Source organism: Apis laboriosa, unplaced genomic scaffold (genome assembly GCF_014066325.1).
Source record: "Apis laboriosa isolate Shangri-la unplaced genomic scaffold, ASM1406632v1 scaffold42_cov153, whole genome shotgun sequence".
Taxonomy (NCBI): domain Eukaryota; kingdom Metazoa; phylum Arthropoda; class Insecta; order Hymenoptera; family Apidae; genus Apis; species Apis laboriosa.
In genome coordinates this window covers 620,527-643,091 of record NW_025223257.1, presented here as the reverse complement: position 1 = coordinate 643,091, position 22,565 = coordinate 620,527, and the positions used below count along the sequence as shown (strand labels likewise).

The window sequence follows — 22,565 nt, the reverse complement described above, 5'->3', positions numbered from 1 at the left end:
GGGAAAAGGGAGGAAAACGAAAAAAAAAAAAAAAAAAAAACGATTCGAGAATAAGGCCACGATCGAGTATGCTATCCGAAATAGATTCATAAATTCTTCTCGATCGCGATTCTCGAATCGAGTTACGAAAGGAAACTGTGCTCGTGCAGAGAAACTGTGTGCTCGTTCGATCGTTCACCGGGATCAATGGGGGAAGAGACACGAATTCGAATATCGACGTTTGAGGTGTGCTCTCTATGAGCGAACGGGGGTTGCTAGCGTAACTTGATTGAAAGTCACTCGTCGTACTAATGCGGCTAACATATGACCGTCTGTTTCTACTGTTCCAGAGAGAGAGAGAGAGGGAGGGAGGGAAGGAGATTCGACTCGGCTCCATGCAGTTCGGCTCCGTGATCGATAAGCCTAGATTCAAAACTGCTTTCCCTGTATTTCGTGCGCCGCGATTGGAACAATAAATCACCGCTAGCTCGACAGTGTTCGAATCGTATTAATAGTCCTCCGGCTTTTCAAACCGGAGGAAAATAGGCCGAAATAATAATTTTTCTATGCCTCGAGCCATTTTCGAGATGGTCGAGTTTACAGGAGGAGGGGAACGACGAAACGATCCTTCGTTCTCGCGAACGTTTTTTACGGTTTTCCAGGACAGGATAGAAGAGATTGTTATTTATTCCGTGTCCCTTCCGTTTGCCGATACGCAGGCACACGCACGCGCAGTCACGTATGGTTATCCAATTTTCTCCGAGTTTTTCCACCGGCAGGCCCTCGACAGACTTTTCCTCGACAGATCCGTTGTATACCTTGGGGCATTTCTCACCGGTACAGGCGCCCGACGTCGTGTGTTTCGCGAGCAAACGTTTGCAAAGTTAAAAGTGGCAAGCCACTTCAAAGTCAAGAGCGGCCCGCTCGTGGAGGAACAATAGATCCCAATTAAACAGCGTCTATTCTTTTGAAGAGAGAGGGGGGAGAAAAAAAGAAGAAGAAAAGGAAGAAAAATTTAAAACTTCGGCGAAATATAAATATGGCGGGCTCGAGTTTTATTCCCCATCACGAAACTCGATAAAATCGATCGTTATCTGGGATCGACGATTCTTGGAAGCATCTATAACCGATGCAGCTATTATAAATCAAACGGCAACTGGAGAGCTCAGAAAATACCAGATAGTCCGCCATCCTACGCGAACTGTTATACTGCCGGTTGTAAATCACGCTTCATACCGATACGGTTAATACAGAGTGGACCGTTTCTGTTTGTCTACGAACTCGTCGCAAGATAGATCGATACGCGCATAGATTTAAAAATTATTCCACGCGCGCGTCATTATATCATGGATCGAATCGTGCCACTTTTCAACGATAAATCACGGACACGGTGATAGATCGCGATAGATCTTGACGATCTTCGAGCGAAAGAAGCAACTTTCTTTTTCTTTTTTCTCTTTTCTTTTTTTTTTTTTTTTTTTTCGGACTTTCGGTGCTCGATCCTCGAATCGTTTCGACGCAAATGAAATTAACAGGGGTGAGGGGGGAAGAGTAGCGAAATAAAACGCGCTCTCTACGAAGGAACCGTTATAAAAGGCTCTCGTAATATCCTGGCTGATAAACAGACCCTTTGAACTTTATTAGCCTCTTCCGCCCCCTCGACTCGTCCCCGACTATTTTAAATCGGTCATCCTTATTCACCCCTCTCCAAGGAAATTTGTTTTAAAAATTATATGCGCCGAAAAGTAATCTTCCAAGCCTTGAACGAAGCCCTCCTCCGCTCTTCTCGACTCGAAGGCCCTCGATGTGTCGCCTAGAAAAAAAGTCAGTAGTCGTTAAAATTAATGAGATGTAAATACGGGGGTAGAAGTTGCCCGAAGAAATAACGGGGAGGCAGAAAAAAAGAAGGAAAAGGGAACAATGTTCGGGAGAAATATCGAAAACTTTCAGGGAGAGGAATTTTTTTCGAAATTTCTTTCTCTCGAGAATGGTTAAAATATATCCTCTTACCTTTTTACTAACTAATTTTTTTCCTTTCCTTTTCTTTTCTTATTACCATTCCCTCCAAAACTTGATTCGTACGTTTCCAAAGAGAAAGAGAGAGAGAGAGAGAGAAGAAATCGTTATCGAGCTTCGTTTACCCTTACCTAACGAACATCAAGTCTCGCTTTCTACCGTTCTACCCAAACTTCCGAGAAGAAACGAGAAGACGGAGGAGGAGGAGGAGGAGGAAGGGGAGGAGGAGGAGCTCATGCAGATTGTCCAGAATCTCTCCAGAAGCTGAAAGTTCAACGTGAAATCAAATAACCAACCCCTGAAAACTTGGGGGGGGGTAACCGAGTTCCGAGTATCGCCTCTTACCTCACTTTCTTCGCGGCTCTTCGTGTTAACCCTCTGCTCGATGGAAAACACCCCTCACCGACTCACGCAAGGACGTCGTCGTAACCATGGACACCTCGAAACTTGTTATCGTTGGAAATTAATTACACCCCGTGGATAATGCGCCAACCGATCCATGCGTACATATACATATATCTATACATATACGCCGCACACCGTGTTCCTCGTAATTACACCTGTGTACTTCTTAATTAGACCTCCTTCCCCCCTCCCTCCTCTCTCCTTTCCCCGCTTCTATTCGAAATTCGCTCGCGACCGAATATAATATCGGAGGCCGGAGCCGATCGATGTTGAACGCTTGCCGCGACATCGGTAAGCTTGGGGCGCGAGACAAACCCAGAATTTATAAAGTTTTCGCGACAAACTTCCCTTTTCGAGTTTTCGATTGCTTTTCGCCCCCTCGTTGATTTGTATGCTTCGAAAAATTTTCTCGCTATACACGAGGGAAGGTGTACAGAAAAACGTGGAGACGGATCCACCTTCGAGTCGAATTCGATTTTCAATTATCTCTCTGAGAAGGCACGAACGATGAGAGAAAAAAAGGTAAAATAAAATAATGTTGTATCGATGTTGTTCATGTTGATTTACGAATCGTATTATCGTATGGACTCGGAGAATTGAAATTAAATTAGAGTCCGTAATGATAATCGATAAAAACAGATTCAAAGAGGAAAAAATACATCTTTGCGCGTTACGTAAAATTCCTATCCGACAAGGCGGTACGAACACGGGAGATAGCTTTGATGTTGTATAATAAGCTGTTGGCCATACGCTGGATCCGACTCCGGGTTATGTCGGATGATTCTGACAGGAAAGCGTCTTTGATGTCGAATCCAGATATTACACGGAATCTAAATGCAGCCGAAGTAGAATTCGCTCTCGAAGAGTCACCTGGTCCGGCGAGCTCCGTCGGAAAAGGCAGCTGCCGTGCGAAAAATGGCGGAGGAAAGAGTTTAGAACTTTTTCCCGCATTCCCCCTCATCGCCGATCGATGAATTTTATTACGAGCCATCGTGTCGGGAATCGTAACCGAGGATCGGGGATTATACCAGTTTTTAATGGACGATCTCCATTATTTTCCATCTTTCCTTATTTTTCTCGCACGCTTCGTTATTGTCCGTTATCGTCACTCGGACATCAGACGCATGACCGTAGAGAACTGATTAAAAAATGGTCGGGGAACGAGAGGGGGGGTATATTTAGAAATCGATGGTGGAAAATTTAATTCTATAATCCCGGTAGAGAATTCACGATGGTATTCTCGATTTTTCTGTGGCAAGAGCCATGAATTTTTAGCTTTCCTCCCCATCCCCCCCTCTCTTCGACTCGTTCATTCGGGAATTCTCTCTCTCATTTCACTCTTAGTTCCACTCGTGTATCGGATATTTGTTTCACGAACGAACCGTATGAATTATATACCTCGATGCAGCTCTATTATTTTTCATTACACGGTTGACTCGTTATTTTTTTCTTTCTTTCTTTCTTCCTTTCGTTCAATTCCCCGATGAAAAATATTTATCAATTATTACGTATCATTTCATTTACCTTCTCGATCACGATCTCTATTTCGATCACGATTCGAATATTCGTTAATAGTAATCCGACCAAGAGTTTAGCTGCAAGAATTTATTTTATTATTGTTGCTTGTATACGCTTTTTAGTGACATATGTTCTCCTCGTGTTACAATATCCACGGTTTCCCTCCTTTGCAAGGTTTATCCGAAAGATTGAAGTAGAGCCGCTGGTAATCACCGGTTATGTTCTCGCGCTCGGTGTCGGCCAGGATCACCTTCTCGTCATCGTGCTCTATAGCTATGTCGATGTCCGGTTCCACTTTCAGGTAGAAGAAGTACGGCAACGGTTCCATTCCACGTGCAGAGTCTTTCACTAAATCATCCGCGTCAATATCGAGCATTTTGCGAATTTCCAAATTCCTTTTACTCGAGGTCTGCAAATATTAATAAAGGAAGAAGGCGTGAAACGGAAAGCATTCGTGCAATTTGTCCATGCGAGGAATCGGATATATGTGTATATATATATATATATTGGAAAAAAAAAGCTTTTCGAAAAAAAGAGAATCGAAAATTGGCTTCGAACAAGAGCCGAACTTTCCTTTAATCCTCAATTTCGACACCAATCGAACATCGCGTCAAAAGAGATCACGCTAAATTGAACATTACAATTCGAGCGATGGTCGAGGGAGAAGAATTAATGAAAAAAAAAAGAAAATAGAACGAGCGAGTGGATCGTTTGTTGCAACGGATAACTGGATTCGATATTTAACAGGAAGCAATTAGAAATTTTGGAAAATTTCTCGCGTGGATCTGATATTCATCGCGATATCTTCTCTTCATCCTTTGATCGTATATATATATATAATATTATAAAATGGAGGAAAGGAGAGGATTAAAAAAAATTTTCCTTGATTCACACAAACACTCTTAACCCATTACCAAAATTACCTAATTGCGAGAAATTGCGATTAAAGTAGTTCTTTTTTTCTTTCTTTCTTTGTAATTATCGCGCTATCGAATAAGCTATCACTACGTTTAACAACCTCGTACTATCTTCTTCATTTGCAAATGAAAAAAAAAAAAAAAACAATTTATAGAGCGCGACTACCGCGTCCGCCCGTCCGACCATTGCCGGTTCTTTCTACTTGCGCGCAAAAACCACCATCGCTGTTCCGTCTTCGTTTCCCCCTCTTCTCTCCCTCGTCACGTCGGTTTTAATGGAGGTTAAAAAGCATGACAAGAAACTAAAAATCAAGAAGCACACGTCCCCCAGTCGTGGAACAAACGTGGAACAAAATTAGAAACGAGAAGGGGACATGAAACGGCTAACCGAAACGAGAATTCTCGGAGCTAAAGGGAGCAACGAGCAAATACAATAATACATGGAGATAAAAACGGATCCTTTCAGTGGCAAACGATCCATTCGTCTAGGTTTTTACATTTCTAAAGAAAACCATCTGGTCGACTGGTTCGATCCGAAACTGATCGATCGACTTTTTTCCTTTTCTCCCTCGATGAGAAGTAAAATGTTTTTTTTCTTTTTTCCGGGATGAAATCAGAAACGGTCCGTAATCATTCGACAAAATTGAACGAAAAATCCGACGATGGAAAAAAGAAATTGCAAATTAATCAATATATATATACACATATATCGTACCATTTCCATTTTTGTGTCTTCCGTTTCCTCCGGTTCCCCGTTCGTCTTCCTCGCAGGCGACGCAACTTTCTTTTTCTTCGCCTTCTTTTGGACTGATTTTACTGTCGACGATATTGTTTCGATTATATTCAAACACTTTCCATTGTATCCAGTGTGCGGATACTACACCGTTTTCTCCGATTAATATCAAAAAAGGTTTCTTACTTTTTTTGGGCTTGCTGGGTACTTTTTTAGGGACCGGTTTCTTTACCTCTCCAGACGGATCTTTCCCTTGCACCAGGAACGTAGCCATGACCAGTCTGTTTCCAATTTCCTTGACAGCCTGAAGCGAAACGATTCTCGACTTTAATCAAGCGAGCAAAAAGAAAAGAAAAGGAAAGAAAAGAAAAGAAAGAAAAGAAAAGACAATTTATTCGTTACCTGATCCGCGGTATCCTTCCAATGCTTAAAGGAGGATCGATGGATGGTCGCCTCGTGCGTGAACTTCCTCAAGAAATCCTTCATCTCCGCCTCGTTCTTGGGTATGGGCAATCGCTGCAAAGAAACTCTCGCTTTTCTTTTTCTTTTCTCTTTTTTTTTTTTTTTTTTTTTTNTTACAACGGTTTACAGCGTGTAAACGAAAGTTTTGCAAGTTGGGAGCAACGAAGAGCAAAGAAGGCAAAGTTTAGCGAGACTTCTGCTCGTAAGATTGGAGTGATTGCGAGGAGTGAGTCGCGATAAAAGCTTGGCGGCTGATATCTTTAAACAACAGTGGCGAAAGTTCTTACCTCGTTAAATGGCTTCTCCTCCTCTTCCTCTATCCCTAAATGTTCCCACGGAATGCCCACAGGCCATTCCTTTATTATAATTTGTTCCTCTTCTACCTCTTCCGTTATCACTATCGACGGCTTCTCTTCTTCTTCTTCCACCACTTCGTCTTCTTTTTTCTCTTCTACTTCAGTCACTACCGGTTCCTCCACATCTTCCGTCTCTCGTTCTTCTTCTTCTCTTCTTTTTTCTTCTAGGTCTTCTTTTTTTTCCTCCTCCTCCTCCTCCATTATCAACTCGAGTTTCGGTTTTTCCTCCAATTCTTCTGCCGGTACTTCTGCCTCATCTCTCTCTTTCTCCTCCTCTGCCATCTCATCGTCTGCAACAATGGAAACCATTGGGGATAGGGGTTCCCCAAATCAATGGGGGAAACAAATCCTCATGGTTCTAATCGCGCGTTGATAAACGCTTCGTCTTAAAACAGTTAAAAATGATGGGCACAAGCTCTTCGAGGCTCCTTTCCTTTTTTTTCTTTATCGAGACGAAAAAAGTGTCAAGCGGCTCTTTGTTTCATCGTGACAACGGAGGCAAGAAAGGGGGACGAAACAGAAAGGAAACTCTCTTTTCGTTTCTTTTTCCACGTATTTAATACGATTTAGCGTGGAAATTTAAGCGTGTAATTGCTTGTTCAAATACATGGAATTCCAAGATAAGGGACGTAATTCTGGATATAATCCTGTCGGGGCATCTTTTTCTGGTGAAATCTGTTTAAAATGTTCGTTAAAAAATAGCGTCGCCTTTTAGATTTATTTCGCGATAAGCTCGATGCCAATCGATGAAATACACCTTTCACAGTTTAAATTGCCCGATCCTTCATTGGCTATCGCGTACCCTCACCGTTTTGTATTGCCTCGAATAGAAGAAATCTTGGATTAAATTATACAAATTATATAAATTATATCTTTTTTACCATCGTTTGGATTCTCCGCTTCTTGGTTGTTTATTTCCTCCACCTTTTCGTCCTCATTCGTATCCTCCTTCGTATCCTCCTTCGTCTCCTCCTTCGTCTCCTCCGTCGTCTCTTCCTTCGTCTCCTCCTTCGTCTCCTCCTGTATGTCATCCTTCGTGTTCGTCTCGATCTCTTTAGTCTCGACTTTGGTTTCGACTTTGGCTTCCACTTTGACTTCCTCTTCCTTTTTTATATCCTCCGGTTCTTCCTCCTTTTTCTATTAGAAACGAAAAAATTGTGAAGGAGAGAACATTTTGAGAGGAATGAAAATAAAATTCTCTCGCATAAACGATTCGATATCGATTCCTTCGCCAAAATATCGAGAATATAGAGAGAAGGAGGAAGTCTCACTCCGCGATACTCTGTTATATCGCGATCGTATCGAACGCTTTTCGCTTGTTCGAAATTAATAATAATAATAATTCTTATCAACCTATCAACCTCGAGCATCTGCGATCCTTCGACATTACCCCGTATTCGAAAAACTATTTTCTAAAGCTTGCTTCGAAACCGCAAACACATGATGACAGAATTATATTGGTCCCTGCCTCTGAAACCGATGTAACTTATAACCCCTCCCGGGTAAGAAGACAAGAAAAAGAAAAAAAGGAAAAGAAAGATTCGGGGAGGGGGACGAATCCGTTGAAAGTTTGACTGGAGCAAACAAAACGTTCGACCGATTAATGCATATTAAAATGGAAAATTAAACCGGCGGGCTTATCTACCCGCGTCGGTTTGCGAGAGGAACGAGAGGAACGTGAGGCGGCGGTCGTTGGTCGAGCTGCATAAATCGATCGGCAGACAGTTTAGAATTACGCGGCAAATATGCACTTTGGATTAGAGGGTGGATCTCCTAATCGGTCGCGGTTCCCGTTAATAGCTAACCAAACGATTCGATACACGATCGATCGATTCGGCCTCTAGATTCACCCTATCCCTGCCACGTTCCACGACCTGATTTTAATTTACGGTTCGCCGTGACCCTGTCGCCTTTTTCCCGTTCAACCGTTGGAGGCCACGAAGGTGGCCCATTGCACTCCCGACTAAATATATTACCGAACGTACCGACGATTGATCGACCGTTTTCGACTAACTTTGGTCCCCAAGGTCAACCGCCCCCGCGCTTGAAACGAGCAACACGTGCGCGAGTAACGTTTCTCGAGACGCTTCTGCCTCCTCCTCCTCCTCCTCGTCTTCCCTCCATTTTTCCTTTGCTAAATCACTCGCGAGGACTCGACTACACGGGAAGACTAGACGAGAAAGATTTAAACGCATTCCCCAACCCGTTCGAGCGTGCTTGTGTATAAATCTCGGGAAACGAAAGTGAAAAATCGTGGCCGACACCTGAGCCTTGTTCGAGAAGAGACTCGGTTAAAGCTCAAGGTTAAAGGAATAGCAGTTCGTCCGTGAGTAAATCTTCGACAACGGTCGCTGGAAACGCGACGAAAACAAGTTTGACGACGAAATTAATTTCCGGTTAAATTTGGACCAGTTTCAAAGCAGACTTTTTCAAAGGGGGTCGGCCTCTATCCGCGATAAAAGTTGAAATTTTGACGAAAATATATTATAATTTTGGAAAAGAAGGGGGGAAAAAATGCATCCTTCGTTGCAACACAAGTTCGAATCGAATCGATAAATTTTCGATCGAGATAGAGAAAGTTTCGCGCTCTTCGCAATCGAAGAAATATTTGTTCATCCCCTTGTTCGAAAGGAGGACAGGTAACGATTCTTGACTAATTTACGCTGAAATTTCAGATTTCTCGCAGAAGCGTCATTGTTTGGAATTCTACTTCGGTATGCATTTATACGAGCGTAGAAACGCGTATCGGCAGCGTACAGTGTTACAAGGCTTTTGTTAACGACGACGCTTGTGCGACGATGGTCCGAATAGGAGGAGAGTTGCAACTTCGATCGCGGAATCGAGTAACGTTGCCTACAACACCACCACCAAACTATTGAAAAGCGATATCTGATAGGCTCTTGGTAGGATCTTGGATCGAATTCGTGAAATCGACGACGACGACGACCTCTCGCGAATTCTTCTCCGGAGATTTAACGCTTATTCGCTCCCCGGAGAATTCTCGAGATAATTTCAAGAACACGAATAATCTCCCAAAAGGAAACTTTTCGCATTTGTATTAATTTAACTTTACCAAGAAATCCTTTTACCACGTTAGAGTTATCCAACGTTAATTCATTTACATCAAAATTTAAACTCGTATCAAATATATATATTTTCGCGATAACACGATTTCGTGGCGTGCAACACTCGCTCGCTGCGAGTTAATTAATTTATTAATTAATTACCGGGGCAAAAAAAAAAAAGTTCCATCTTCCTCGCGTAAACGTAACCATCATTTTTCATTATCCTCGAAATGAAAATTGGCGATTAAATATAATGGCAATTGGTCGCGCGAAGGGCGAAACCTTACCTCCAATATTAAAATTTCCTCGGCCGCCCGCAGCTCTATCGACAGTCTCAGAACGAAGTCGATGTGAGAGCGTAACCATTTGTGCCATTCGTCAGCCATGTCTCCTACTTTCGACAGCCAGATCAACCAAACACGCAGCTGTTCCGATGGCACGGCGTAGAGACGTTCCATGGATCGTACCACATTTCTGCAATTTTATATTACATTTCCGGTCATTTATATTCCCGGTACGTACGTCACTCTTTGAAAAACTTGCACGGAAAAATGCACGTGCCTCGCCGTCTTTCATTTTCGAAGTGGAAAAATTATTTTGGAAGGGAGGGGGACACATGGTCGCGCTATAAAAAGATTCGTTCCAAGAGGAATGACGCGAATAACAATAAATTCGAGAATGACGCGAGGTAAATCAAATCAAATCAAATCAAATCGAATCGAATCGAATCAAATCGCGTTACGAGCGAACGTTATCGTCGAAATTTGCCCAATTTCTCCGATGTTAGAAATTAGAAGCGAATTTTGAAATGTCCCTCGACGGCTCGAGTTACGCGATAAACGCTGATGGTTCCAAGGTTCGAATTCGAGAATCCACGAAATTGTGCAAACGGTGGAACAAACGGGATACGGTGTGCGAGATTTGGAGAGAGAGAGAGAGAGAGAGAGAGAGAGAGAGAGAGAGAGAGAGGGAGGAGGAGAAGTTTGTTCGGTGCACGCGTCAAAGGAACGGTGAGGTGCACGCGCGTCTAACTAAAAATAAAAAGATTCCCACCAACGCACTTACGCTACAAGTTCTTAATTTCGTCTCGCATCGAGCGTGTGGAATCGCGTTAGAACGGACGGTAGAGACATTTTTCCAATGGAATATTATTGCGAGAAAATGTATTCAACTTGGGCTTTCCTCCTCCCTCTTCCCCTCCCCCCACCCTTCGGCTCGATTTAATACTCTTGTGTAATAATATTCTTGCGTAATAATATTCTCGCGTGTGAAAATTTTTGAACAAAAACTTTTCATCTCGAAACGAAATGACGTGAAAAAAATGTCAAGGTAAGCCGGATTTTCGTTTCTTTCCTTTTTTTTTCTTTTTTCTTTTTTCTTTTTTGTTTTTTTTTTTTTTTCTTCCCATAAAGGGATTTTGTTAAGCTGCTTAACGCAGACTCGCGTGGAAAATTGAACGATGAGTATAATGAGTTGATGAATGTTCAAACGATGACAACGACGTTCTGGTGACGTCAATGAATGAGAATAACTTCGTTTCAGAATTAGATTTCCTATTCCTATTTATATACCCTTAAGGAGAATAATAATAATAATAATAATAATAATAATAACGGTGGTGATGATTACATCGATTTCTCCGGTGAGAGACAAATTTTTCTGCAACGTTTTTGGATAATAAAAATTAGAAAAAGAGATATCCACCACGATACACCACCACGCTATTATTTTGACGAATGCGTGTAATACTTTTTAAAGAGGAAAGGGGAGTTAATGAAAAATAAGTTGGTTCGTTTTTCCTTTCCAACTGAGTGATGAGAAAAACTTGATATATACCTTGTGCTCGAAGCTTCGAAGCTTGTTTCGTTTCGTTCGGGGACGAAAATGGCGGGAATAGAAAAAAGAAAGTTGGTGCTAGATTGATTGGACGTTCTTACGAGGCGTCGTAATCGAAAGGAATTATCGCGAAATCGGCAAATATCCGCAACGATTTCCTGTTTCCCTGACAGCCTCGATTTGCGTCATGCAACCTACACTTTAGACTAAAATTACGGTTCAGCGATCATCAAACTATTTCGAGATCGGATTCACGAGTAACAGGCTCAAACTCGACTTTTCTCCCCTCGGAATTTCTCTCTCGGTCAATTTCGAAATTCGTATTTCGAATACGAAACTAAACTGAACTGCGATTTATATTTATCATGTTTATGAAATTGTATTATAATTACCCAAATTAAATATCTATACGGTATAGAGAAACAGCAACGCGAGATATTGTTTGTATAGATATTAAAAAAAAAAAAAAAAAAAAAAAAAAANAAAAAAAAAAAAAAAAAAAAAGAAAAAAGAAAAATGGAGAAAAATGAATAAACGAAGATTTTCACTCACATCTTCGACTTGATTTTTTGGATGAACTCCGCTTCTTCCGGGGTCAATTCCTTCTCCTCCTGTTGAAAAACGAGAGAACGATTATTTCTCGTACACGTTACGTCAATGCTCGAGACGGATTTCATTAACCATAAAAGCGATATAACCCGAAATGACACTCGAACGATTGGCCAAGACCAAGATTTTCGAGGCGAAATTTCGAGGAAATTTATGGGATACGTATCGTATTAATGATCGGTTATACGATTCCATTTGATACGATATATATCGATAGATTAATAGATCATCGATCCGTCAATTCGTGATACGCGACCGTTATTAATGGTTGGACGGTCAAGTTCCAGAACGAATGATCGAACTGCAACCCTCGCGTTCCACGATTATTCTCGTGAAATAAAAATTACATTTTCCTTTCCTTTCGAAAAAAAGAAAAGAAAAGAAAAGAAAAGAAAAGAAAAGAAAAGAAAAGAAACTAAAACGACATTTTCGTCGCAATAATTAACATTCATTCTCTCGTAAATCAGAGGCCAAACGATCGATGAAAAGAAGTCTGGCCTGGAAGATCACGGATGAAAAGATTTATCCCGTGGTTACACGATGTTGTTGTCGCGTGGGCTATTCAACGTTGGAAAATTAATGAAGCGAAGCCGAAGAACATCCTGATTACGCGGACATCTATTCGCAAATATTCGCGTTAATGAATTTTCATCGGGTTCGTTGCGGTGGTGGTGGTTGGAACAAGGAACAATGAGCGTCACAATGGTGGTAGTGGGAAGCAACGCGAGATAGTTGGAAATTATTCCACGGTGTCCCGACCAAATTAATCCGGCGTCTTCTCAACGACGCGTTTCACGGGTTATTTGAAATAACATTTAGCGGCCGTGAGATAGATCGTAAAATTGTTAATAGCCGGTATAACACTTCGACTCGACCCATCCTCTCTCCGGACCCTCCTCTCGGAAAATTTGTCTCGATTAATGGATCCTCGAACGCTCCGTGTATATACGGGACCCATATTCCACCATTTCTGAAACGTGGTCTTAACTGGACTGGAGCGAGAATCTCGAGTGAAAAGCGATAAACGATATTTCACGGATCCACGGGTAAACAATCGAATCGATCCTCCGCGAGACGAAATCGTGCTCGGATAAAACGATATCGATAATTGTTAATTTACGCTCTACGACCCGCAACTACTGATGCGCTTGTTGTTGTTGTATCATCTTGTATCATCTTCCTGTATTAATCCATCCATGAGAGAGATCCATGACGAGGGATACATAAATCTGAGCACGCTTTTTGCACGCCGCTTAAGGAAGGAAAAAAAGAAGAAGAAGAGGAGGAGGAGGAGGAGGAGATAAAAAGGCTGGTGGCGTAATGCGGCATCGTGATCAAAGGGGAAAATACGAAATGCGGCTAGGGGGAAAAATAGGATGCGCGCTATTAATTACACGCAGCCTCGTCGTCGCACGTAAGTATGAACGGGGGGGTTAATTAAGGGAACAATGGAACGGAGATGATTCGGCGATAACGAATTTAATCCGTCGCCTTTGAAATCGGACGCCTATCACGATTAATTAACCCGGATTTGACGCGACGCGGTCAAAGCCGACGTGATTTTCCCCGTGTTTCTTCTTTCCAATATTCCAATTACACGCAAAAAGCGCGAAGGGAAAATAGAGCCCCGCTTTCCAAAGGATTCGCTTTTTCGACTATCGGAGGCGGCACGTTTCAAACGTGAATCCGAGAGTCGCTCCACGACAGACAGAAGTCGTGTCGACGGTGAAATAAGTCCGTTGTTATAAATATCGCGCGGACGATAGCAAAAATAGCGGCCAGGGCCGTGACAATTGGGATGCTTCCCGGCGATCTTCTCCCGGATAACGCGGGAAATATGAAAATAGTTCCTAGAAAAGGGAACGAGATTGAAATTCGGGGAGATCTCGAACAAGAGTTTAATCTATCTTTTTAATCTATCTTTTTAACGAGTATTGCCAACGATTAACGCTTCGTTAGTTATTCTCTTGTTAACTCGAATCTTCGACCTGGTCTCCTGTTCCCGGCCGGTCAAATTAAAAATTGTTATTCTCTTAACGAAAGTCGCAAACACGAATAAAATTAACTTTCTCTCCCTTCGCGGTGACGCTTCTCTCGATCCTCCTCGATTTTGAGAAATTAATTCACGATATTAATTCGTCCAGCTTCCTCTCGTGCCCGCGATTCCCAAAACGCAGCAGCGGCGACCGATTCGAGAGAGATTGAAACGTCGAAACCGAAACTGGCGCCTTGAACCACGAGAAAAAGCGTCCAACATTCCAACCGCTCCTTTTATTTCCTCCGTTCCCTTTCTTCTTCTTCTTCTTCTTCTTCTTCTTTTCTTTTTCCTTTTTTTTCAACCAAGAAAATTCCAACTATCGTTCGTCTGGTTCCGGGCAACTTTTTTTCTCCGCGTGAAAAAATGCAATTTTCCAAAGAATTTCCTTTTCTCACAGTCGAAACCTTCCTCGTATCTCATTCTCGCGCAATCCTCCAGAAACGAAGAACAATCGCAACGCAACGAGCGAAAGAATCGTGGATCGAAGGGTTATCGTCGGTGTTGTAACACTATGGAATTTCATTGCTGGATGTTTCACTGTCGAACGACAACGATAGATCGATAAATCATCCAATTTTTATTTCGGGACGGATTTCGCATTCTTTTTGAAAAAGAACGAGTGGAAAATCGAATGGGAATGGAATCGGCAAAGTTGGCTCGTGGGACAATCTCTTAACACTGTTGAAAAGGAGGTATAAGAAATTCCGAGTTCCAATGGATTTACTTGGAATTCTGCTAAAGCCTCGTTTCCAGTTTATTAATAAAACGGGGCGTAATCAGGCGACGTCACGGCCAGATTTTAATTAACAAAGTAACGAATAAAGTCTCCAGTTTACAAGCTTCGTAATAGAATCGTACCAAAAATCTCCACCATGAATCATCGTGGAATAGAACGTATACCTGGTTCGCTTAAAATACATTTTGGAAGCAGCGCGTAAAGCACGTTCCCTCCCTTGGAAATTTCTCATTTCGTCCTCCTCATCTTTCTCGAGAATAAAGGGATCGACGATCGGAATCCTGGGAATAGGCAGAAAAAATCCTCGAGTCCGTCAACTTTTTCGCGTGAAAATCGGGCGAATGGAAAAATTTACTGAAACGAGATGATTTGATTTCGCAACGTGTTTCAACGTCGATAATAAATGAATAAGATTCAGGAGCGAGAATTGGCGGATTGTAAAAGCGGATCGGTGATTTATCGGTTCTTTCGGTCTTAGGAGGAGGAGGATCGATATGGCGAGGCGGAATGAGGATGCGAAATTAGCTGCGCTTCGCTTTCACAAATCGACCACCGAATACGAATCGTTTCTTCTTTCGTATTTTTATATAAATTTTTCTTTTTTCTTCTTTCCCCCGAATATACGAAAAATTCGTATATTTAATTAAAGACGCGACATTCGTTTATAAATACTTTTTTAGAAAGGTACGGTTTTAATTTATCTCCATAAATTATTCGATATCGAGTGAATTATAGGATTATACATTTAAATTTAAGTTAAAAAAAAAAAAGAGGTTAAACCGACGAGGAATGGAAGGTTTGTGTTGGTGGCGAGTATCACGCGCGGAAATTACGGAACGCATTGGATCCCGCGTCTGAATGAGCTCCCTTGTCGATGATAAATTGAATGTCACGCCACGAATTTTTATACGCCGACCAAGCCGCGTGTAACGTATAAATTATACCGAGGGCGGGTAAATTTCTAACGGGGAATTTCGTTTGATTTATATCCGTTTCGAACGACGATTCGATAAACGAAGAAGAACCGATAATAAAAGATAAAGAGAGAGGAAGAGAGAAAAAGAAAATACATTCCCCCGTTTTTCGAAAGACGAAGAGACTTTTAATTTAATCTCGAGAAGAACAATTCTGATGGACGAAAGTTGTTTCTTTTTCTCTTTTTTGGAAATGAACTTAGAAGCGAGGATCTGCGGAGATTATTTTGAAATTTTCGGCAACAGCCGGTGAGAGCGTGATGAATCATGTCGCGCTATTTATCGTGGGACACGTGTGGACAACTAATGAGCCGAGCTAACGAAACCTCATCTTGAAATTGCAACTGTAATCCCACTAAGTGGCCATGAAATTATCTCGACGGAACTTTCCTTCCGTGGCGAATGATTAAACGGATTATTAATCGGTTAATCAACGTTACATTCCGTTACAAAACTCGATACCCCTCGAATTTTTCTCAAATTATGCTCTCGAAAAATTAAATCTTCTCGCTTCGATCGCCAATTATAACCCATCGAAACTCGTCGAAGGATCGATTTCTGAAACGAATTCTTTCCGTTAATATCAAGATCAACGTATTCGCTTCTATTTCATTGAAATCGTTGAAAACTTTCGCGATATCGTCGATCGCCGAAAACCAGTCGCCCGAGATCGAAGCGCGACACGCGCATAATCGACGTAAACGCTGTTTACGTTGGGGGAGGGAAAGTTGCACGCAACATTGTTAATCTCGAGAAAGTTACGTCGAGTTAAAATTAGAGAGGAACACGCCAACATCGCGTCTCCTCCGTTGATCATCTAACGCTTCGCTTTTATTTTTAGTGTGGTGCTTGTATGGAGTTATGAGTCAGAAAATACCAAACAACTATGCTTCAAACCTCCCCATCCCCCGTTTCACAACCGTACGAATCAACGCGTCGAAATTACCCTACATCCGACTATCGTTCGAAATAATAAAGAGGAATCAGAATGTCGAAGAATTACGCGCGAAATGATCCTCGATTTCGTCTCGAATTACGATCGAACGTTTCGAAATTATATTCTCCCCGAAATATATTCGAGAAATAACACGAGGACGGAACAAACGGAGCATCCCGACGAGACAATTGGATTTTACGGATTTCGGACGGAAAATTTGATTTCTCCCTTCTTCCCCTTAAATTGTTGATTTAACCGAAAAATTTTCACGGGCAGGTGAATCGACTGATGCGACGGGACAACGGACCGATAATAATTCAACGTTTAATTATGATTCTGTCATTGGATCGGCTGCGACGCGTTGGTCGCGAGACCGCAAACTATACGCGGTTTGGATCGTTGCTGGCATCCTGGGTATCGTTGTATCGCATCCAATCAGAAGATAGATCGTCGTGTCAGCCTCGAAACAAAGTCAAGAGCAGACCGTCGATATTTCATCGCGTCGGTTCACCTCGTTGAAAATAAAACCGCGAACTCTTGCGTCCACCGATACGATGAATTACGTAAGTCGTTCCGGGGGATGATTCGTCCACGAGAACGCGTTCCAATGATCAATCTCTTCTTCGAAAAGAGGGAAACGAACCCTTTTCCCGAACGGTTAGCTTCTTGCCTTCGTTACTATTACGAGAAGAATTAAGAATCTTACGATTGAGAGAATTAATTTTTTTAAATTAATTTCCAACAGATTGTGATCCATTCTGTCATTTTTAAGCCTCTCTTCTCGTTGAATGAATGGATTGAGAGAACGCTTTGCGGAACGTATTACTCTATTTTCTCTTCCTCTGTCTTTGTCTCTTATTATCAATCTTTACGAAGAGAAACATCGTTTTCTCGCGATGACGAGATATCGACGGCGAGAAGAGGAAGGCAGGTGACGAGACCGGTGAAAAGTTTTGCCCGTTAAACGGGCCACGAGCCACTGAGAATATTAAAAGATCCGGCTTATCTCCGCAGAAATGATAAATCCGAAGGAAAACTTTAATCGAGGAAAAGTCGGTGGTGAATCGCTCTTTGCGATTTGCGCGGGGCAAATGGCTGGGCCACGAGATGGCCAATTATTATTATTGAACGTGATATCCCTCCCCTCTCGGAAGAGAAGAAACCGCGACTTTGAAATCTCGGGGAGATTGTCTCCAAAGTTAACGAACTCGAAAGCAATGTACGAGCCGTCTCTCCCTCTTCGAGGAGAATTGAAACGAGGGCTCTCGATGATTTCCGGGTAATCGAACATGTTCACAGTTTTTCGAAGAGGGAAGATTTTGACGATCGTGCCGTTTGTTTCGACACCAACCATGACAATGCGATTCTTCATCCGCTCATTCGGATGAATAAACGGAGATCACCCGAACAATTGCACAAAACGAAATGTATATATATATATACATATTTCACTGAGAATACGCGAGATGATTTACGAAAGCGCGGCGAAGATGGACGGAAAGTAGGAAGCTATGGATACTCGTCGTCGCACTTTCGAAACACCGATTCATTCGATCCGATCCGATCCATTTTTATCCGGTGATGAAGACACGCGCGTTTATCGCCAATTGGCATGCGAATTTCGAAATCGCGGCGGAACGATTGAAAACGAGAATGGCGAGTGATCCGAGTTCAAGGACGCTCGACGGTCGGGAAAAGTGTCCTCGAGGACGACGATGGTGGAGCAGCACAGGGGGCAGAACCGACTGAGGAGGGATTGGCGTTGAAAGGGGATCGTGCTCGACGACACCGATGGCCCCATCGTACATCGAGGCATCGAGGAAGGAAACGGGACCAGGTGGAGGAGAGAGAGAGAGCTAGAGAGAGAAAGAGAGAGAGAGAAAGAGAGAGAGAGAGAGAGAGGGGTGCGAAAGCTCGGGCAGAGGATCAAGAAAAGACGAAGAAGGGGAGGAGGAGAAGGAGGAGGAGGAAGAGGAGGAGGCGGTGGAACAGAGCGACGAAGTAGCTGGCCAGAAATAACTAATAAGACATTCACTCTAAGACGGGCGGCCAACCGGCCCGGACGAACGCGGTGCGTCTCGGTATAATCTCGGTTAATCGTCACCTATTCTTATCACCACCCTCATCGACGCGATAACACTGCACGACCGTTCGTATCGAGGAAACGTGTGACCACGAGAACCGTGACAATCGTGAATCCGGAAATATAAATATATATATATACATATATACATAAAATATAGCTAAACGCGTCTATATACAGAGATAGTGCCGTGGAAATACCTAGTCGCGTATCATTATCTCATCTCTTGGTGTCCCAGTTTCTGCAAAGTGATCGCCATCGCTTCGTTCCAACCTTCTCGAACTCCAGACTTTGTTCGTTAGAAAAAAAAAAAAAAAGAAAAAAGAAAAAAGAAAGAAATGAAACGCGCGTAATCGATCGATTTCTGAAAAAAAGAGAGAAATATTAAGAAAGAAAGAAAGAAAGAAAGAAAGAAAGAAACGCAGAAGGAGAAGAGAGAGAAAGAGAGGAGAAGGAGGAGAAGGAGAAGGAGAGAGAAAGAGTGAGAGTGGGGCAAGGAAAAGAGAAAAAAGAACTGGAGAAAGGGAAATTTCGGCCAAGTATATCACGTGTGATATCGTATCGAATCGAGTGTTTGGTGAATTTCTTCCAATTCTTCTGTTCGTGTGCATCCCGACGTAGCGTCGCTCGCGCGAAATCGAAACGACGAATCCGCGGATTGGACGAGAGAAAGAGAGAGAGAGAGAGGATCTCTCTCTTCTCGCCGTGGCCATCGGCCGTCTAATTTTAAGTGTTAGATAATGCACACCGGTGCGCACCGGTGCGCTCCGTTACTAAAACGGTACAGCGGCGGCGATGCACACGCTCGGCCAGCGCGCACGCTCACGTTCACGCGCTAGCATTGGCGTGGAAACGCTTGCTCGCGCGCCACCGCCTTGCCCCGCCAAAACAGGCCGGACGCGAACAGGAGCGTGTGGAAAACGGTGAAAGGTGCACGGTGGTGATGAGTCTATCAGCCCTGCGTCCCCCTCGATTCCCTCTCGAATCGATCCTATTCGGGGGGGAGGGATTTCGTAGCGCGAAGGGGAAGGCTGGGAAATCTCGGGGATTTCGAACGGTGTGGCAAGTCGTCGATTTTCTCAGCCTTCCCGAGTTTCGAAGTTTTTCAAGAGCTGTCCCTACTACCTAGCACCGACCTATTTATTATTATTTCAACCAACATCTCTCCAGAGACGACTTATTAACTCGTCCACGTTCCTCTCCGCGTAGGACAGATATTCCCCCTCCCAATATAAACGAAGAATACTTCGTGGATTTCGACAGTAATTCCGAAGTAAGCGTAAAGAAACCGTTCTCTGAATCTTTTCACCACCAATGGGGTGGATACGGGGTTTTTCCATCACCGCCGTGATCTCTCATCCACGCCTCTGCCTCTTCGTTCTCTCCGTTTATCTATCCGTTCTGAAAAGCTTACGCGCCCACCAGCTTTCTCCTTCTTCTCTATCGCTTCGCCACACTTAACTACCACCACATTTACATCGGAATCGTCTTATTTCTCATTTCTCTGCTCGGTGTGCGCTTAATTTGCGATTCATCCTCGTCGCTCGTATCATCCGCTTCTCTTCACGCACAATCTTCGGCTCTTCTCTCTTTTTTTCCTCTCCCCTCCCTCTCTCTCTCTCTCTCTCTCTCTCTCTCTTCTCTCTTTTTCCCAAACCTTTTTCCTCTTCGCCATTCGTCTCCCGATTCATCTCTTTCTTCCTTCCCGTTTTTCCATCCCTTCCCTCTCTTCTTGAAGAATCTTGCGCTTCACGCACACACTCACACACACTCTTTCTCTCTCTCTCTCTTTCTCCCCCTCTCTCTATCCGCTCGGTTTCCCTTCTCTGTTCCTCCGCGTTCGCGCAGCTTCCACTCCTTCTCCGCGTTTCTCACGTTCCGTCCTTCGATCCCACTATCTTCGTCTGTCTCTCCGTGCTCTAATATGGCCGGCCGGTGTCCAATTACCCGCTCTTCGTTCTCAGCTACAGTTTTTCCACGCACCCCACGACACGCCACGCCACGCCACGGCGTGGCAACGAAGAAGAGATCCTCGTCAAGCGCCGCGACGCCCCCATTTTTCCGCTTTTTCCTTTCCGTGTCGCGGCCACCCCCTCCCCCTCATCCTGCTCACGAGGTTTCCCTCCTTCACGCAACGTTTCCACAACGTTTCGCCGTGCCTTTTTCCGCGCGAACATCTCTCCGCGCGAGGCGGAATCGACCCGGCGTGCGATTTAAATTGGGAAACCGTGCCGTTGTTGCACGCCCCGTTCCAACAACACCCGTTTCGCGAGAGAGAGAGAGAGAGAGAGAGCGATTAAAAATATATAGTGGAGAGGGTGGAGAGAGTAAGAGGATCGTCGAGGTTAAGGGGACGAGACGGGATTAGAGTTGAGAAAGAAAGGGAGAACTGGATTATCCCCACGTGGCGATAACTTCTTCCCGCCCTTTTCGCTTTCGAGGAAATTGTTGATTTCCGGATTATCCGTTAATTCTCCGGCAAAGTGAATCTAATAGTAGTAGTAGTAGTAGTAGTAGTAGTAGTACGTTCTCTGATAATCTCGTGATACTCTGGATATTTTGAATCGCGAACGTGTACACGGGGTATTAATTATTACGCTCGTAATAAGACGCTAAGATAAAGGAAGGATCGATATTATAGAGAGACCGAACTCGAAAAGGGATACGCGACAAATTTTTCTTTTTCTTTTTTCTTTTTGAATGATAAACAATTTTTGTACATAATTTTGTTGCTCAGTTTCGTACGCCCGTTACAAAATCGAGGCTTCGAGCAAACACTTCCTCTGTGTTCTTCCCTTTTTTTCGAAAATACAATTGCGCGAAAAGTAAAGTTGACGCTCGATAACGTGACCGATCAGGGATTTATTTCGTCTACTTGAAACTCGTCCGGCCACTCGATCGCCGATACGATCTACTCTCTCGCGCCACTCTTCTCGCGCGCGTTACACGCGTGTTCAAACTTGTCTCCACTTTCCATAAAATCGTGAAAATAACGGAGAGGAAGAATACTACGTCGCTGTGTTTCCCAATTTTCTCGCGTGTCGGATGATTGCGCCTATGGTTCACCATAGGGGTGTATCGTTGCTCGCCTCGTATGCTCACGCGACGTGATCATCGTTTAACATCGTGGTGATTTCATTTCCAGCTGTCAAAGCGCCGGATATTGGTGAACGAACGAGTGGGTACCGCTTGGGGCCCCCATAGCGAGGGCCCCCAACCGGAACAGGCCGCCGAAAGGCGGTCCATCTATCATCAGGTGAGTGCCCCCCCCCCTAATTCTAATTTCTCTAAACTCGTCGTAATTCACGCTTGTTCTTCCTCACGCTCGTGACCGATCCACAGTTTCCCAATGGTTGTGAATTAAAAATGGGGGGAGGGAGGGGATGAAAAAACATTTATTTGACTAAAATGAAGAATTTTTTAAATGGAGTCTATATATAATCCGACGAATATCAGATTCAACGATATTGCTCCAATTCTCATCCCCTCCCGATGATCGATGATGAGAAAATTATCGAGATAATTGATGACCTAATCTCGCGTTTGGATCCTTCCTCAATCGAAGAAACGTTGGAAAGTTTGATAATGATGTACCAGCTGACTTTTTTCGTCGATGACTTTTTTATTAAGACGAGGACTGGCGAAGGAATGAATCGATCTTCGTCCAAGATAGGCTTGGAAGGTATATTAAATTTTCGCCATCGAGTCATTATTTCCCTACGCGTTTTCTTCCCTTCGTGTTTGAGAATTTTTACGAAAAGGATGCGAGAATGTTTCGATCGGATGCGCGCGATTTATCTTGAAATATATCGTTAAAAGTTGGGCTCGAGTGAACACGGTGAAGCCGGTCAGCTGATTGGAAATGGCGGGCATCGGTTTTCGGGAAAAAAAAACATTATCG

The 22,565-nt window shown here is 43.4% G+C and overlaps 1 protein-coding gene across 3 annotated transcripts; it reads right to left on the bottom strand.

Annotated features, from left to right (window-relative positions):
* Positions 1–4,028: 4,028 nt before the first annotated feature.
* LOC122716114 (cilia- and flagella-associated protein 251-like) lies at positions 4,029–22,341 on the bottom strand. 3 transcript variants are annotated; one of them, XM_043938879.1, is made up of 9 exons: positions 22,196–22,341; positions 11,840–11,898; positions 9,739–9,925; positions 7,268–7,523; positions 6,318–6,676; positions 5,971–6,084; positions 5,755–5,872; positions 5,551–5,651; positions 4,029–4,327 (listed from the first exon to the last, which is right to left on the bottom strand). In XM_043938879.1, the coding sequence occupies exons 3-9, from the start codon at positions 9,907–9,909 to the stop codon at positions 4,061–4,063; spliced, it is 1,386 nt and encodes a 461-aa protein (XP_043794814.1). In that variant the 5' UTR covers positions 9,910–9,925; positions 11,840–11,898; positions 22,196–22,341; the 3' UTR covers positions 4,029–4,060. The 3 variants fall into 3 exon arrangements, with proteins under 3 accessions (XP_043794814.1, XP_043794813.1, XP_043794815.1); XM_043938878.1 differs by lacking the exon at positions 22,196–22,341 and adding an exon at positions 14,835–15,258; XM_043938880.1 differs by lacking the exons at positions 11,840–11,898; positions 22,196–22,341 and adding an exon at positions 10,517–10,564.
* Positions 22,342–22,565: the final 224 nt, after the last annotated feature.

Bases quoted from the DNA above. Each gene is read 5' to 3' on its own strand.
- LOC122716114 (XM_043938879.1), bottom strand. From the start codon at position 9,909: ATGGAACGTCTCTACGCCGTGCCATCGGAACAGCTGCGTGTTTGGTTG. The intron at 7,524-9,738 runs GTAAGGTTTCGC...CGTTTCTAATAG, and splicing joins AGGAAATTTTAATATTGGAG to AAAAAGGAGGAAGAACCGGA. The intron at 6,677-7,267 runs GTAAAAAAGATA...CCATTGTTGCAG, and splicing joins AGCGGAGAATCCAAACGATG to ACGATGAGATGGCAGAGGAG.